Source organism: Macaca fascicularis, chromosome 8, assembly GCF_037993035.2.
Source record: "Macaca fascicularis isolate 582-1 chromosome 8, T2T-MFA8v1.1".
Lineage (NCBI taxonomy): Eukaryota > Metazoa > Chordata > Mammalia > Primates > Cercopithecidae > Macaca > Macaca fascicularis.
The window spans coordinates 153,440,387-153,456,632 of NC_088382.1; the positions used below are offsets into that span (position 1 = coordinate 153,440,387).

At 48.5% G+C, this 16,246-nt stretch overlaps 1 protein-coding gene across 15 annotated transcripts in view; it reads left to right on the top strand.

Annotated features, from left to right (window-relative positions):
- The window catches only part of IQANK1 (IQ motif and ankyrin repeat containing 1), a 62,370-nt gene extending 46,184 nt beyond the window's left edge, over positions 1–16,186 (top strand). For 3 of the 15 annotated variants that reach the window (XM_065519788.2, XM_065519789.2, XM_065519792.1), the window contains 6 exons: positions 14,120–14,611; positions 14,831–14,923; positions 15,160–15,268; positions 15,370–15,463; positions 15,534–15,668; positions 15,742–16,075. In XM_065519788.2, the coding sequence (XP_065375860.1) occupies positions 14,120–14,611; positions 14,831–14,923; positions 15,160–15,268; positions 15,370–15,463; positions 15,534–15,668; positions 15,742–16,045 (1,227 nt within the window). In that variant the 3' untranslated portion in view covers positions 16,046–16,075. Of the gene's footprint in view, positions 1–3,064; positions 4,160–14,119; positions 14,612–14,830; positions 14,924–15,159; positions 15,269–15,369; positions 15,464–15,533 lie in introns of those variants that run through there. The other 12 variants (XR_010577578.2, XM_065519790.2, XM_065519793.2 and 9 more) reach the window with 12 other exon arrangements.
- Positions 16,187–16,246: the final 60 nt, after the last annotated feature.

Here is a 16,246-nt window from a genome sequence, read left to right on the forward strand (position 1 = left end):
CTCTACTAAAAATACAAAAAAAAAACTAGCCGGGCATGGTGGCGGGCGCCTGTAGTCCCAGCTACTTGGGAGGCTGAGGCGGGAGAATGGCGTGAACCCGGGAGGCGGAGCTTGCAGTGAGCCGAGATCCGGCCACTGCACTCCAGCCTGGGAGACACAGCGAGACTCTGTCTCAAAAAAAAAAAAAAAAAAATTAGCCAGGCATGGTGGCATGTGCCTGTGGTCCCAGCTACTTGGGAAACTGAAGGGGAAGGATCACTTGAACCCAGGAGATGGAGGCTGCAGTGAGATGTGATTGTGCCACTGTCCTCCAGCCTGGGCAACAGAGCAAGACCCTATATAAGACATGTATATATATATATATGATGATAATTGGCTGGGCACAGTGGCTCACACCTGTAATCCTAGCACTTTGGGAAGCTGAGGTGGGTAGGTCACCTGAGGTCAGGAGTTTGAGACCAGCCTGGCTAACATGGCGAAACCCTGTCTCTACTAAAAATACAAAAATTAGCCGGGCATGGTGGCGGCGCCTGTGGTCCCAGGTGCTCAGGGGGTTGAGGCAGGAGAATTGCTTGAATCAGGGAGGCGGAGGCTGCAGTGAGCTGAGCTGAGATCGTACCACTGCACTCCAGCCTGGGCGACAGAACAAGACTCCGTCTCAAAAAAACAAAACAAAACAAAAAACACCAAAAAAAAAAAAAAAAAAAAAAAAATCCCAAAATATACCAGAAAGGCTGGGAGGGGTAAATAGAAGTGTATTGTCTCAAGGTTCTTATATGTGCAATGGTTTAATATCATTAGAAAGTAGATTGTGGCTGGGTGCGGTGCCTCAAGCCTGTAATCCCAGCACTTTGGGAGGCCGAGACAGGCGGATCACGAGGTCGGGAGATCGAGACCATCCTGGCTAACACAGTGAAACCCCGTCTCTACTAAAAAATACAAAAAAAAACTAGCCGGGCGAGGTGGCGGGCGCCTGTAGTCCCAGCTACTCCGGAGGCTGAGGCAGGAGAATGGCAGGAACCCGGGAGGCAGAGCTTGCAGTGAGCTGAGATCTGGCCACTGCACTCCAGCCTGGGCGACAGAGCGAGACTCTGTCTCAAAAAAAAAAAAGAAAGTAGATTGTGACAATTTAGAGCCGTATACTCTAAAGCCTAAAGCAACTACTACAATATCAAAAGAGTTGGAGCTAATAAGCCAACAAAGGAGATAAAATGGAATTCTTAAAAAATATTGCCAAAGAAGTCAAGAAAAGAGGAAAAGGAAAAGAACCACTGGGACCAGTGGGAAACAAACAGCAAATGGTAGATTTTTAACTCCACCATATCAATAATCTCATTACATGTGGACGTTCTAAACACCCCAATTAAAAGATGGATTGTCACCGGGTGCAGTGGCTCACACCTGTAATCCCAGCAGTTTGGGAGGCCAAGGTGGGTGGATTGCCTGAGCTCAGGAGTTGGAGACCAGCCTGGGCAACACGATGAAACCCCGTCTGTACTAAAATGCAAAAAATTAGCCAGGTGTGGTAGTGGGCGCCTGTAATCCCAGCTACTTGGGAGGCTGAGGCAGAAGAATCACTTGAACCCTAGAGGCGGAAGTTGCAGTGAGCCGAGATCGCGCCACTGCACTCCAGCCAGGGCGACAGTGAGACTCCGTCTCAAAAAACAAACAAACAAGATGGATTGTCATTTTGGATAAAAAAAAAAAAATGTAGCTAACTATGTTCTACCTATAAGAAACAAACTTTAAATGTAAAAGCACAAATAGGTGAAAATTAAAATGATAAAAGCAAATATGCCAAGATAACACTAAACAGAATGCTGAAGTAACTATATTAACATCAAGTAGATTTCAGAAAAAAAGTATGTTACTAAGGATAAAAGAGTCATTTAATAATGACAAATGTAGGAATTCATCACGAGGACATAAAAATCCTAAATGTTTATGCAGCTACTAACAGGGTTTCAAAATGCAAGAAGCAAAAACTGTGAGAACTGGCTGGGCGCGGTGGCTCAAGCCTGTAATCCCAGCACTTTGGGAGGCCGAGACGGGCGGATCACGAGGTCAGGAGATCGAGACCATCCTGGCTAACACGGTGAAACCCCGTCTCTACTAAAAAATACAAAAAACTAGCCAGGCGAAGTGGCGGGCGCCTGTAGTCCCAGCTACTTGGGAGGCTGAGGCAGGAGAATGGCGTGAACCCGGGAGGCGGAGCTTGCAGTGAGCTGAGATCCGGCCACTGCACTCCAGCCTGGGCGACAGAGCATGACTCCGTTTCAAAAAAAAACAAAAACAAAAACAAAAAAAAACAAAAAAAAACTGTGAGAACTACAAGGAGAAATAAAGAGATGCACAACGGTAGTAGGCGATTTTGCCATCTCTGTCTCTCAATAATTGATGAGACAAGTACACAGAATATCAGCGATGATACAGAAGAACTGAACCACGCCGTCCACCGCCATCGCTCCATCATCTATCGATCATTGTTTCCATACATTCACCCACTTCATCCTTCTCACCCCAGTGTTGGTTTGCTCTTTCGTCAATTCGTAATTATCTTACTAACTTATGAGTCATTTGTTTATTTATTTAGAGATGGAGTCTTGCTCTGTCACCCAGGCTGGAGGGCAGCAACACAGTCACACTGCAAGCTCTGCATCCCGGGTTTATGCAGTCCTCCTGCCTCAGCCTCCAGAGTAGCTGGGACTACAGGCATGCGCCACCATGCCCAGCTAATTTGTTTTTTTGCATGTTAAGTAGAGATGGGGTTTTTGCCATGTTGGCCAGCTGGTTTCGAACTCCTGACCTCAGGTGGGCTGCCTGCCTCGGCCTCCCAAAGTGCTGGGACTACAGGTATGAGCCACCATGCCCAGCCATGAGTCATTTATTTATAAACTTATAAATAAATGTATAAACTTATAAAGTTTTGAACTTATAAACTATCCACTCATTAATGTGCCCATTCCACCCTTACACCATGTTTAAATACTCACTTATTTATCTACTATTCATTCAGGCATCCATTCATCCATTCATATACACATTCATGCTGTTTACTTGACAGAAAATTATGAGAAAGCAAAGGAAGGACTGTGTCTTGCTCACCCCGTGGTTGTATGCCCCAAGGAAGGACTGTGTCTCGCTCACCCCGTGATCGTATGCCCCAAGGAAGGACTGTGTCTCGCTCACCCCATAATCGTATGCCCCAAGGAAGGACTGTGTCTCGCTCACCGCGTAATCGTATGCCCCAAGGAAGGACGGTGTCTCGCTCACCCCATAATCGTGTGCCCCAAAGAAGGACTGTGTCTCGCTCACCGCGTAATCGTATGCCCCAAGGAAGGACTGTGTCTCGCTCACCCCGTGATCATATGCCCCAATGCCATGTATATTGGTTGACCATGATAGGCACTGAAACATTTTGTTCAACAATGAATTCATCCATTTCATCCATCAATTTATCCATCCAGTTGCTCAACTAACCATTTGCTTATCTCACTTACCCATTATTTACACTCATTCATCTATTAATTTTTCATGTATCAGTTCATCATTTAATCAGTTCAATTAATCTAATCTTCATTCTCTTATCGTTTAACTCATTATTTACTCATCCATTCATCATTTATTGCCTATTCATTAAGACACTCGTAAGTTCACTCGTTATATTATCCTTTTATTTTCTCTCTTCATTCATCTTCCATCTACTCCAGTTCTTCCACTTACAGACAGAACTTTGGCAAGTTCTGAAAGTTATTTGAATCTCAGTTTCCATATATTCAGAAATGGGACTAATAACAGCTTTTTGAAGATTCATGAGGTAATGAATGAAATTCCTTGGCACAATTCCGGGCACAGAGTCGGTTCTCAAGAAATGATAGCTATTATTATTTTAAATGAGTATTCACAATTTCTTTTAAGTTACAAAATCATCGCCTCATTTATATGTCTGTCCACTCTTCCATCCGATTTCTTTAGTTATCCATTCATCCCTTCTCTCATTTTAGCCACTCCTTGATTTTATACATCTTTGGACTTTCCTTTTTAATTACAAATGACATACAGAATATTGCACAAATCAAAGTTGTAGCTCAGTTATTTACCACAAAGGAAATATGTAGTAACTACCTGACTGAAGAAATAAAATATTGCCAGAACACCATACCTCTCCCCAGAAAATAATATCCTGAATTTTATAGTGCTTGCTTCCTTTTTTTAAGTTATAAAACTTTACTGAAATATGTATAAAGTCTCCAGTTTAATCCTCTCAACAAACCTGATTGTAGTATTGTTAATATTCCTACATTCTATAAAAGACTTTATTATACACAAAGAAACTTAAGCACAGAGATGTTAAGTAATCTTTCTTTAACTTTTATTTTAGGTTCGGGGGTACACGTGAAGGTTTGTTATGTAGGTGAAAGTCATGGGGATTTGTCGTACAGATTATTTCCTCACCCAGGAACTAAGCCCAGTACCCAATAGTTTTTTGCTTCTCTCCCTCCTCCCACCAGCCACCCTCAGGTAGACCCTAGTATCTGTTGTTTCCTTCTTTGTGTCCAAAAGTTCTCATCCTTTAGCTCCCATTTACAAGTGAGAACATGCGGTGTTTGGTTTTCTGTTCCTGCGATAGTTTGCTGAGGATAATGGCCTCCAGCTCCATCCATGTTCCTGCATGGATCTCATTTTTTTTATGGCTGCATAGTATTCCACGGTGTGCATGTACCACATTTTCTTTATCCAGTCTGTCACTGGTGGGCATTTAGGTTGAGTCCATGTCTTTGCTATTGTGAGTAGCGCTGCAATGAACATTCACATGCATGTGTCTTTATGGTACACTGATGTATATTCCTCTGGGTATATACCCAGTAACGAGACTGTTGGGTCGAATGGCAGTTCTGCTTTTAGGTCTTTGAGGAATTGCCATACTGCTTTCCACAGTGACTGAATTAATTTACACTCCCACCAACAGTGTGTGTGTGTTCCCTTTTCTCCGCAACCTCACTAGCATCTGTTATTTTTTAACTTTTTATAGTAGCCATTCTGGCTGGTGTGAGATGGTATCCTCATTGTGGTTTTGATTTGCATTTCTCTAATGATCGGTGATATTGAGCTTTTTCCATATGCTTGCTGGCCACATGCATGTCTTATTTTGAAAAGCATCTGTTCATTTTCTTTGTTCACTTTTTAATGGAGTTTTCTCTTGTAAGTTTGTATAAGATCCTTATAAATGCTGGATGTTAGACTTTTGTCAGATGCATAATTTGCAGATACGCTCTTCCATTCTGTAGGTGGTCTGTTTACTAATAGTTTCTTTTGCTATGCAGAAGCTCTTATGTTTAATTAGATCCCACTTGTCAACTTTTGCTTTTGTTGGGAATGCTTTTGGTGTCTTTGTCATGAAATCTTTACCCATTCTTATGTCCAGGATGGTATTGCCTCGGTTGTCTACCTAGGGTTTTTATAGTTTTGGGTTTTACATTTAAGTCTTTTTTTTTTTTTTTTTTTTTTTTTTTTGAGACGGAGTCTCGCTGTGTCGCCCAGGCTGGAGTACAGTGGCCGGATCTCAGCTCACCGCAAGCCCCACCTCCCGGGTTTACGCCATTCTCCTGCCTCAGCCTCCCGAGTAGCTGGGACTACAGGCGCCCGCCACCTCGCCCGGCTAGTTTTTTGTATTTTTTAGTGAGATGGGGTTTCACCGTGTTAGCCAGGATGGTCTCGATCTCCTGACCTCGTGATCCGCCCGTCTCGGCCTCCCAAAGTGCTGGGATTACAGGCTTGAGCCACTGCGCCCGGCCTACATTTAAGTCTTTAATCTATCTTGAGTTGGTTTTTATGTATGGTGTAAGAAAGGGGTCGAGCTTCAATCTTCTGCATATGGCTAGCCAGTTATTCCAGCAGAGTTTATTGAATATGGAGTCTTTTCCCCATTGCTTGTTTTTATCATCTTTGTTGAGGATCAGGTGGTTGTAGGTAAGCAACCTTGTTTCTGGGCTCTCTATTCTGTTCCATTGGTCTATGTGCCTGTTTTGCACCAGTACCATACTGTTTTGGTTACTGTAGCCCTGTAGTATAGTTTGAAGCCAGGTAATGCAATGCCTCCAGCGTTGTTCTGCTTAGGACTGCCTTGGCTATTTGGGCTCTTTTTTAGTTCCATATGAATTTTAAAATAGTATTTTCTAGTTCTGTGAATAGTTTGATAGGAATAGTGTTGAATCTGTAAATTGCTTTGGGCAATATGACCATTTTAATGATATTGATTCTTCCTATCCATGAGCATGGGATGTTTTTCCGTTTGTCTCTTTTCTGATTTCTTTGAGCAGTGTTTTGTAATTCTCATTGTAGAGATCTTTCACCTCCCTGGTTAGCTGTATTCCTAGGTATTTTATTCTTTTTGTGGCAATTGTGAATGGGATTGCCTTTCTGATTTGGCATTTGGCTTGGCTGTTGCTGGTGTATAGGGATGCTAGTCATTTTTGTACATTTATTTTGTATCCTGAAATTTTTCTGAAGTTGTTTAGCAGCTGAAGGAGCTTTTGGGCTGAGACTATGGGGTTTTCCAGATATAGAATCATGTTGTCTGCAAAAAGAAACAGTTTTGACGTCCTCTCATTCTATTTGGATGCCTTTTATTTCTTTCTCTTGCCTGATTGCTCTGGCTAGAACTTCCAATACTATGTTGAATAGGAGTGGTAGGAGAGAGCATCCTTATCTTGTGCCAGTTTTCAAGGGGAATGCTTCCAGCTTTTGCCCATTCAGTATAATGTTGACTGTGGGTTTGTCAGTGCTTACTTTCTTGCTTTTCTTTTTCTTGTTTTTTGAGATGGAGTTTTGCTCTTGTTGCCCAGGCTCTGGAGTGCAATAGTGTGATCTTGGCTCACTGCAACCTCCACCTCCTGGGTTCAAGCAATTCTCCTGCCTCAGCCTCCTGAGTAGCTGGGATTACAGGCACGTGCCACCACGCCTGGCTAATTTTGTATTTTTAGTAGAGACAGGGTTTCTTCATGTTGGATAGGCTGGTCTTGAACTCCCGACCTCAGGTCATCTGCCCACCTTGGCCTCCCAAAGTGCTGGGATTACAGACGGGAACCACTGTGCCCGGCCTCTTGCTTTTCTTTATCTATTCTATTCTTTATTACATCATTAAATCATCCCTCATTTATTCATTCATTTTGTCATCCACTTACTGATTCATCCATTCATTCCTAAATGAGTGCCTGAATAATATAGCTTTAGGCTGGGCACAGTGGCTCACGCCTATAATCCCAGCACTTTGGGAGGCCGAGGCGGGTGGATCACGAGGTCAGGAGATTGAGACCATCCTGGCTAACGCTGTGAAACCCCGTCTCTACTAAACACACACACACACACACACACACACACACACACACACACATATACACACACACAAATTAGCCAGGTGTGGTGGTGGGCGCCTGTAGTCCCAGCTACTCAGAAGTCTGAGGCAGGAGAATGGCATGAACCCAGGAGGCAGAGCTTGCAGTGAGCAGAGATCGCACCACTGCACTCCAGCCTGGGCAACAGAGCGAGACTCTGTCTCAAAAATAAATGAATAAATAAAAATAATATATCTTTGTTTTACTGTGTTTGAGCTTTATGTAAATGAATTTATATGGCAGCTGATCTTTGGTATCTGGCTTCTTCTATCACAGGCTATATTTGTGAGATTCAGTCTTATTGCCTGTAGCTATAGTTCATTCACTTTGTTATGGAGACTTTAATTATATAAATGTCTGCAACATATCCATTTTACTGCTGATAAACGTTCAGTTTGTTTCCAGGCTTTGGTTATAATGATGCTGCTATGAACATTCTTGTATGTGTCTCTTGGTACACATGTGCACAGTTTTCCAAAATGGTTGTACCCGTTTATCTGCTCCCACTGAGGATATGTTACAGTCCCACTGCCCCATGCTCTTACAGACATTGTGATTGCCAGTGTTTTTTAATACAGACTCATGGTGGATGTGTCGTGGTGTCTCACTGCAGTTTTACCTTGCATTTCCCTGCCAATTAATGAAGGTGAGAACTCTTATGCATATTAGCCAGTTAGCTATCGTTTTTATAGTAGTACCTATTAGCATTAGCAAACATTTTTCTCTGGGTTGCCTGATTTATTTTTCTTATTGCTCTGTGGACCTATTATTTATATATTTTAGATTAAACTCCTTATCAATTATATGTGTTATAGGTGTCTTCTGTCTTACTTGCCTTTTCACTTTCTTAATGTTATAATTTGATGGAAAATTTTGTTTTACTGTAGTAAATTTTATCATTCTTTTCCTTTATGGTTGGTGCTTTTCATGTCAGTTTAAGAACTCTCTCCATTCTCCCGAGGACATAAAGGTTTTTTTTTTTTTTTTTTTTTGAGACAGAGTCTCACTCTGTCGCCCAGGCTGGAGTGCAGTGGCCGGATCTCAGCTCACTGCAAGCTCCGCCTCCCGGGTTCACGCCATTCTCCTGCCTCAGCCTCCCGAGTAGCTGGGACTACAGGCGCCCGCCACCTCGCCCGGCTAGTTTTTTGTATTTTTTTTAGTAGAGACGGGGTTTCACCGTGTTAGCCAGGATGGTCTCGATCTCCTGACCTCGTGATCCGCCCGTCTCGGCCTCCCAAAGTGCTGGGATTACAGGCTTGAGCCACCGCGCCCGGCCCATCTTTCACATTTAAAGCCATCATCCACTCGAATAGATTTTTGTACGTTGTTTTGGTCCGTCTTGTGAAAGGTCATGTTCAAGCTTGTTTATGTCTCATATGGATGCATAATTGTCCTGAGAGCACGCACAGTCTTTGTGAAAGACTGCCCTCCTCACTCTACACCATCACCTGTGCCCTAAGTCAAGTGTCTATATACTTACAGCTCTGTTCTGGGATTGCTGTTCTGTTTCATAGGTCTATTGATCTATCCTGTGTCAATACCCATGTCTTGACTACAGTAGCTTCATAACAAGTCTTGTACCAGATAAAAGCAAGTCTTCCCACCTTGTTTTTCTTCATGAGTGAGTTTTGGAAAGTTCTCAGTCATTACCTCTGTTTCTGCCCTTAATCTCAATCTCCAAATATACAGATGGTAGATCTCACCATAGCCTCTACATTTCTGTATCACCAGGATAGACTAGGATGTTGATATGGTTTGGATCTATGTCCCCACCCAAATCTCATGTCGAATTGTAATCCTCAGTGTTGGAGGAGGGGCCTGGGGGGGAGGTGTTTGGATCATGGAGGCTGATTTCCCCATGGTCTTCTCATGATAGTGAGTTCTCATGAGATCTGGTTGTTTAGAAGTGTGTAGCGTCTCCCCCTACTCTCTCTTCCTCCTTCTCTAGTCATGTAAAATGTGCCTGCTTCCCGTTGGCCTTCTGCCATGAATGTAAGTTTCCTGAGGTCTCCCTAACCACACTTCCTGTACAGCCTGCAGAACCATGAGTCAATTAAACCTCTTTTCTTTATAAATTACCCAGTCTCAGGTAGTTCTTTTTTGGCCATGTGAGAATGGACTAATACAGATGTGCTGTGGAACATGCAGTCTCCAAATCTCAATGGCATAAAACAAAATGAGTTTATTTTTTACTTATGCTACATGTCCATTGAGGGTTAACAGGGGGCTTCTGCTAATTGTAGTCTTTCAGGGACCCAGGCTGACACAGCAACCACCATCTTGAATATTGCTGGTCAGTATACCAGAGGGAAAGAGCTGAGGAGGGTCTAGCACAAACACTTCTACTTACAGCTCATTGGTCAGATCTAGTCATTTGGCTCCACTGAAACCACAAATTGGTCAGGAAGTTTAATCCTATCCTATGTCTAGAAGGTGGAGGGATGGACATGTTTGATGATCAGCACTAATAACTACCACAGTTTTTTACCCTTTTCTATATTTTCCATCCTTTTGTTTGAGTTTATTCTGGATATTTTCTTGCGTGACATGTCTTTCAGTTTACTAATTCTTTCTTCAGCTGCATCTAGCTAGTTATTAAATCCATGCACTTTGTTCTTAATTTTGGTTATTTTAATTTTCATGTCTAAAATTTTATTTGGTTCCAGCTCTCTGCTAAAATTCTCAATGTAGTCTCTCTCTTTGAGCACAGTAAATATAGCTTTTGAAAATCTGTAGCTAACTCTAATATCCTGATCCCTCATGGAGCTATTTCTATCATTTGTAGTTTCTGCAGATTTTTGTTTATATTGTCTTGTATTTTCCTGTGCCTTTTTATTGTATCTTTTTTTTTTTTTTGAGACAGAGTCTTCCTCTGTCACCCAGGCTGTAGTGCAGTGGCATGATCTCAGCTCAATGCAACCTCTGCCTCTCAGGTTCAAGCAATTCTCATGCCTCAGCCTCCTGAGTAGCTGGGACTACCAGTGTGCAGCACCACATTAGCTCATTTTTGTATTTTCAGTAGAGATGGGGTTTTGCCATGTTGGCTAGGCTGGTCTTGAACTCCTGACCTCAAGTGATCTGCCCATCTCAGCTTCCCAAAGTGCTGAGATTATAGGCGTGAGCTACCAGACCCAGTCTTTTTTATTTTTTATTTTCTTTGAGACAGGGTCTCGCTCTGTCACCCAGGCTGGAGTGCAGTGGTGTGATCACAGTTAACTGCAGCCTTGACCCCCTGGGCTCAAGTGATCCTCCTGCCCCAGCTTCCCAAGTAGCTAAGACTACAGGCTTGAGCCACCACGCCTAGCTATTTTTTTTTTCTCTGACACAGAGTCTTGCTGTGTCACCCAGGCTGGAATGCAGTGGCATGATCTCAGCTCACTGCAACCTCTGCCTCCCAGGTTCAAGCAATTCTCCTGCCTCAGCCTCCCAATTAACTGGGATTTATAGGCACACACCACCACACCTGGCTAATTTTTGTATTTTTAGTAGAGATAGGGTTTCACCACGTTGGCCAGGCTGGTCTCAAACTCCTGACCTTGTGATCTATCTGCCCACCTCGGCCTTCCAAAGTGCTGGGATCCCAGGCGTGAACTACCGCGCCTGGCCTAATTTTTTTTATTTGTTTGTAGAGACTGGATTTTGCCATGTTGCCCAGGCTGGTCTTGAACTTCTGGGCTCAAGCAATCTGCATGCCTCGGCCTCCCAAAGTGCTGGGATTACAGGCATGAGTCACCTTGCCTGGCCATGTCATGTTTTATTGGTAGGAATAATTTGAAGCCTAGAAAGGTATTTTTCACTCTTTTTTCACTGAGGATTTAGCTTTTGCCATGTATTGGGGGTACCAAAAGTCTGGAGTCACTTCACCAACTTCAGGGATTAAGAGGATTTGAAGCTAAGCTGAAGTCGACCTTACTCTGAGGTTACTGTCCTTAGGATCCCAAAGTGAGGATTAAATGTGCATATTCATAAATTCCTTCACTCACCCACCCACGTTTATTTTTTTTTTATTTATTTTTATTTATTTTATTTTTTTGAGACGGAGTCTGGCTCTGTCGCCCAGGCTGGAGTGCAGTGGCCGGATCTCAACTCACTGCAAGCTCCGCCCCCCGGGTTCACGCCATTCTCCTGCCTCAGCCTCCCGAGTAGCTGGGACTACAGGCGCCTGCCACCTCGCCCGGCTAGTTTTTTGTATTTTTTAGTAGAGACGGGGTTTCACCGTGTTAGCCAGGATGGTCTCGATCTCCCGACCTCGTGATCCGCCCGTCTCGGCCTCCCAAAGTGCTGGGATTACAGGCTTGAGCCACTGCGCCCGGCCCCACCCACATGTTTATATTTGCAAATTTATATTTACAAATGTAGACAGAGTCATTGATAAATGAATGTGCAGAGGAATGTCCATAAATGAATATGTCTCTATAGTCATCTCTCCTATTTATTTAGCCATTTATCTGTCCAAACAATCAGGTGTACGCTAATCTATGAATTAACTCATCCGTTCATTAGCCCAGCCACTGGACCAACTGACAGAAGACCTGAGCTGGGCACTGTTCTAGGTACTTAGGGCACATCCTTGAACAAAACAAAGTCCCTTCTGTCACAACTCATAGTGCAGTGGAGATACCAGGCTACCAGAGCGGGCAGGGCTGGGCTGGAATTTTAAGAAAGGTGGCCAAGGTGGGCTTTGCTGAGAAGGTGACGTACAAGGGAAAACTTGGAGGGGAGGGAATGAGGGCTGTGAACGTCTGAGGAGCTTCCAGACAGGAAGACTGGCCAGTGTAAGATCCTGGGGGACAATGAAGGAGCCCCTCTGGCTGCCGGGGAAGGAGGCACAGAGGCTGGAGATTTGGGGGCTGATGGAGGAAGAAGGACCAGGAGAGGGCAGCAGCACGCAGTGAGCGTTATTCTGGCCGCACTTGGACAGGTTTTCACAGAGAGCTTGGCACCTACGGGAAACTGCTCAGAAGCAGGACGGGGCACCAGAGAGTTCCAGAAGGCAGCCCAGCCTGAAGGTTTTTGTAGCCCCAGGGTTTGTCTCACCCACCACTGGCAGATGCGGGTTCAGTTTTGCAGGGTATGCAAAGAAGCAGGGTCTAAATGTCTAGAAATATGCATATTTGGGCTCTATTTAAAGCAAACGTCTGTGTAAAATTTTGATTTTGGCCCTGGTGGGCTTTGAACTTTTGGTCCCAGCTACTGGGAAGCAGATAGCATAGGGCCGGTCCTCAGGCTGTTGTCAGCCTGTGGATCCATCAGGTGGCCGTGGAGGTGAGTTTACCACCTGTCTGCATGTCCCTGGCCCCCCGCAGACCTGCAGGCCCCCTATACTGCCCCTTCTCTCCATCTCTGCTCCCTGCATCTGTAGACAAATGCTTAAGTCGGCACCAGCTCGGCCAGGATGGTGGTTACCCGAGGCCACGCCGCGCCACCGCTTCTCTCGTTCTCGTCTGCTCTGTCCCCCTCCCTCCCACACTTCTGTGAGTTCTTCCTGGTTCTGCCCACATTCAGTCTCTCTGGCTGCACTTGTCTGCGGCCAGTCTCCCTGGAAGAGCTACAGGGAACTCATCCTTCCCCACCCCTTTCCCCTCATCCTGGCTTCATCCTTCCCACGCCATGAACCCCTTTCTCTATGGGAACGCCGGCCGCTCACCTGCACACCCCTAATGCAGTGCCTTCTGCCTGCTCCGTGGCCCGTGTCTGTCCACCTCCACCTGGCCCCGTTGCCAGGCCTGCCACACCCTCTCGGTCTGTTCTTGGTTGTGGCACCCACCTTCAGCCACCTGCTCTCCTTCTCCCAGGCCTCTGCTCTCCAGCCAGCAGCTCCTCAGGCCCCAACTGTTTCCCAGGCCTGATTCCGAGTACAAGAGTCTCCCTGCCCCACCTGGCCCTTCTCAGCTACTGCCTTGCCTCCTTCCACTGTCATCCAGCCATTAGGGAGCTCGCCACACTAGACGGCAGGCCCTGGTCACCCTGCCTTCCCAGAGCAGGATGGGGCAAGTGGCATTCACACACGGAAACACCCATGCACAGCTTCCTGGTCAAGGGTGACGCTGGGACTGGCCCGCCACCAGGCGCACGTGGACCTGCTCTGAGCTCCTGCTCTTCCTGCCTCCTCACTGCGACCCCTCCACACATCATCCCTGCTCCACAGACAAGGAGGCCCCGGCACAGGACGTCAGGGACTCACCCAGGGCAGCTGGGCTTTGAGCTCGGCTCTCTGCACCCACTCCTTGCTCCTAGAGTGATGGGGACTCAGGAGGGTGAGAGGCAGCGGCAGTCCCAAGGGTTGTGTCCTGCAGGCAGAGATCTACGGGAGACCACAGAGGAGGGAGATCCAGGGTGCATGTCCTGTGGGCCAGCCTCCTACTCAGAAAGCAGCAGTGGCAGCCGAGGCCTCAGGCGTGTACTTGAGTCTGGCAGAGGCAGGAAGCCTGGGCCAGGTCCTGGGGGAGTGAAGGGGAAGGAAGCCTTAGGAAACCCAGCCACAGAAGCAGGTTCCTGCTTGGACTTGGTCAGGAAGCCCAGGAGAATTCCGGGTGGTCTGGGCTTTGGGGACAGCAGTACCACAGTGGCTCATGCTTTGGGGCCCACCATGCACCAGCTGTGAGCACTGAGGCCTTTCTGCACAATGGCACCCTTTCTCCCAAATGGGAGAGCAACCGTTCCTCTCCAGGCTGAGAAGACTCAGAACAAGCACCGAGTGTCCGACAAATGTCGTCTGTCACTAGGTGGCCTCGCTGGACACCGTGGCGAGCGTGCTGCACTCGTGGGACCTGAGCCTCACGGAGGCCATGCTCCAGAACATGGAGGCAGAGCAGCAGCGCCGGGCCCAGGAGGCCCAGAGGCACAAGGAGGCTGAGGCCAAGCGGTGTGGCAGGCAGGAGGGGTGTGGGAGGTGCTGGCAAGGGGTGCTGGCGAGGGGCGCTGGCAGGGAGCACCGGCAGGGAGCGTGGGCAGGGGGTGCTGGCAAGGGGCGCTGGCAGGGAGCGCAGGCAGGGAGCGTGGGCAGAGAGCGTGGGCAGGGTGTGCTGGTGGGGGGGCTGGTGGCACTGGCAGGGAGTGCGGGCAGGGGGTGCTGGTGGGGGCGCTGGCAGGGAGCGTGGGCAGGGGGTGCTGGTGGGGGCGCTGGCGGAAGCCTCTGCCCCAGCTCATTCCCGCTCCCTAGCATGACCCTCAAGGTCCAACAGCTGGCCAGGGAGCAGCAGCAGTGTCACAAGGAGGTGAGTGTGTCCTCAGGGAAGAGCCAGAAAAGAAGGGAGAGCAGAGTGGGGAGGAGGGGGAGCCGAGGGAGGGCCAGGAAGCTGGGGGAAGAGCTAGGAGGGGAGGTGCCCTCAGGCCCCTGGGCCAGGAGTGACCTGGTCGGAGGGTACTGGCCGGCCTTGCCAGGGCCAGCCTTGCCAGGGCCAGCCTTGCCAGGGCCTGCCCGTACACCCACCCAGTTGCAACAGGCGTACTGTGAGCTGAGCCGGAGGATCACAGAGCACGACCAGTGTGAGTGGAGGTGCATGGACAAGACCAAGCTCACGCTCCAGGTGGGAGCCCATGGTGGACTCGCTGTGCCCCTGCGCCCTTACCCCCTCTCCTTGTTCCACACCAGCCCAGGCCCTCCTCCCCCGCCAGGCCTGGAGTTTTTCCCTCTTAAACATGGGGAGTCACCAGTCAACAGTGGCCTCCTCGAGGTGGGGTGGGGAGGAGGCTCAGGCAGGTACCCTCTCCAGCCAGAGCGTGGGGCAGGGCGAGCGACTGTCAGTGTGGCCCCCTTCTCCAGGCCATCAAGGACGCAGAGGCCCAGGTGGACAGGCTGCGGCAGGAGGCCCAGAAGGCCGAGGAGGCGCTGGCTATGGCCAGACTGGAGCTGCGGGAGCAGACGCAGGAGGGTGGGCCTGGCATGGGGCACTGGCTGGGGGCTGGGAGATATGGCCCAGGGCGGGGTCCAGCATTGGGCTTGCCTGTCAGCTGCACTCTGCTACCCCTACAGGGGAGGAAGAGGCGCCCGGGCTGAAGTGCCAGGTCACCGAGCTGCATGACGTGCTGATGAAAGATGTGGGCAACCGCATTCGCGCCGATGGCCGGTCAGTGCTCCGGGCCAGATGTGGGCGATTTGGGGTTTGGACAGAACAGTGACTCGATGGGTGTCCCCAGGTGGCCTCTTGTCATTGACCCTTCGGGCCAGGCAGCCACCTTCCTGCGCTACCAGGACACCAACTATGTGGACACAGTGAACCCGGAGCACCTGAAGCCGGAGAGGCTGCGGCTGGCTCTCCTGGGGGCTCTGCGGTGAGGCGGGCAGGGTCAGGTACACCCCCCCCACCCCCCAGCCCCCCCCGGCCTCACCAGCCTCATGGGGCAGGTATGGGAAGCCGCTGGTGTTCGACCTGCGTGAGGTAGACCTGTTCCCAGCCGTGCAGCGGCAGCTGGAGGTGGTGCAGCCTGGCCTGGCGCAGGCACTGCTGAGCCGCGGCCTGCTGGAGCAGGAGAGGTACCTGTCGCTGCTGCGGCCCACGGATGGGCCAGAGTATAGCCCCACGCAGTTCCAGGAGCAGCGCCTGGAGCACTTCCGCCTCTTTTTCGTCACCAAGGTCCAGTGGCCGCCAGCCGAGCAGCTGCAGGTGCTGCTCCCGGTGCGTGTGCAGCTGCCGGGCACAGGCTTCTAGTGCTAGCCCCAATAAAGCATGTGCCCCAGGGCGCGGTGTGGCATCTGTGCTTTGTGCATGAGGGGCAGCGGCAGTGTGTGAGAGTCCAGGGCCCTGGCTGTCCTGAGTCCCGGCTGGCAGACACAGGTTTGCAGGCACTTGGGGAAGGCCCTGCTGGGGATGGGCAGCCTGCCCGGCCCAACCTGTGCGCAGTGAGGCGCA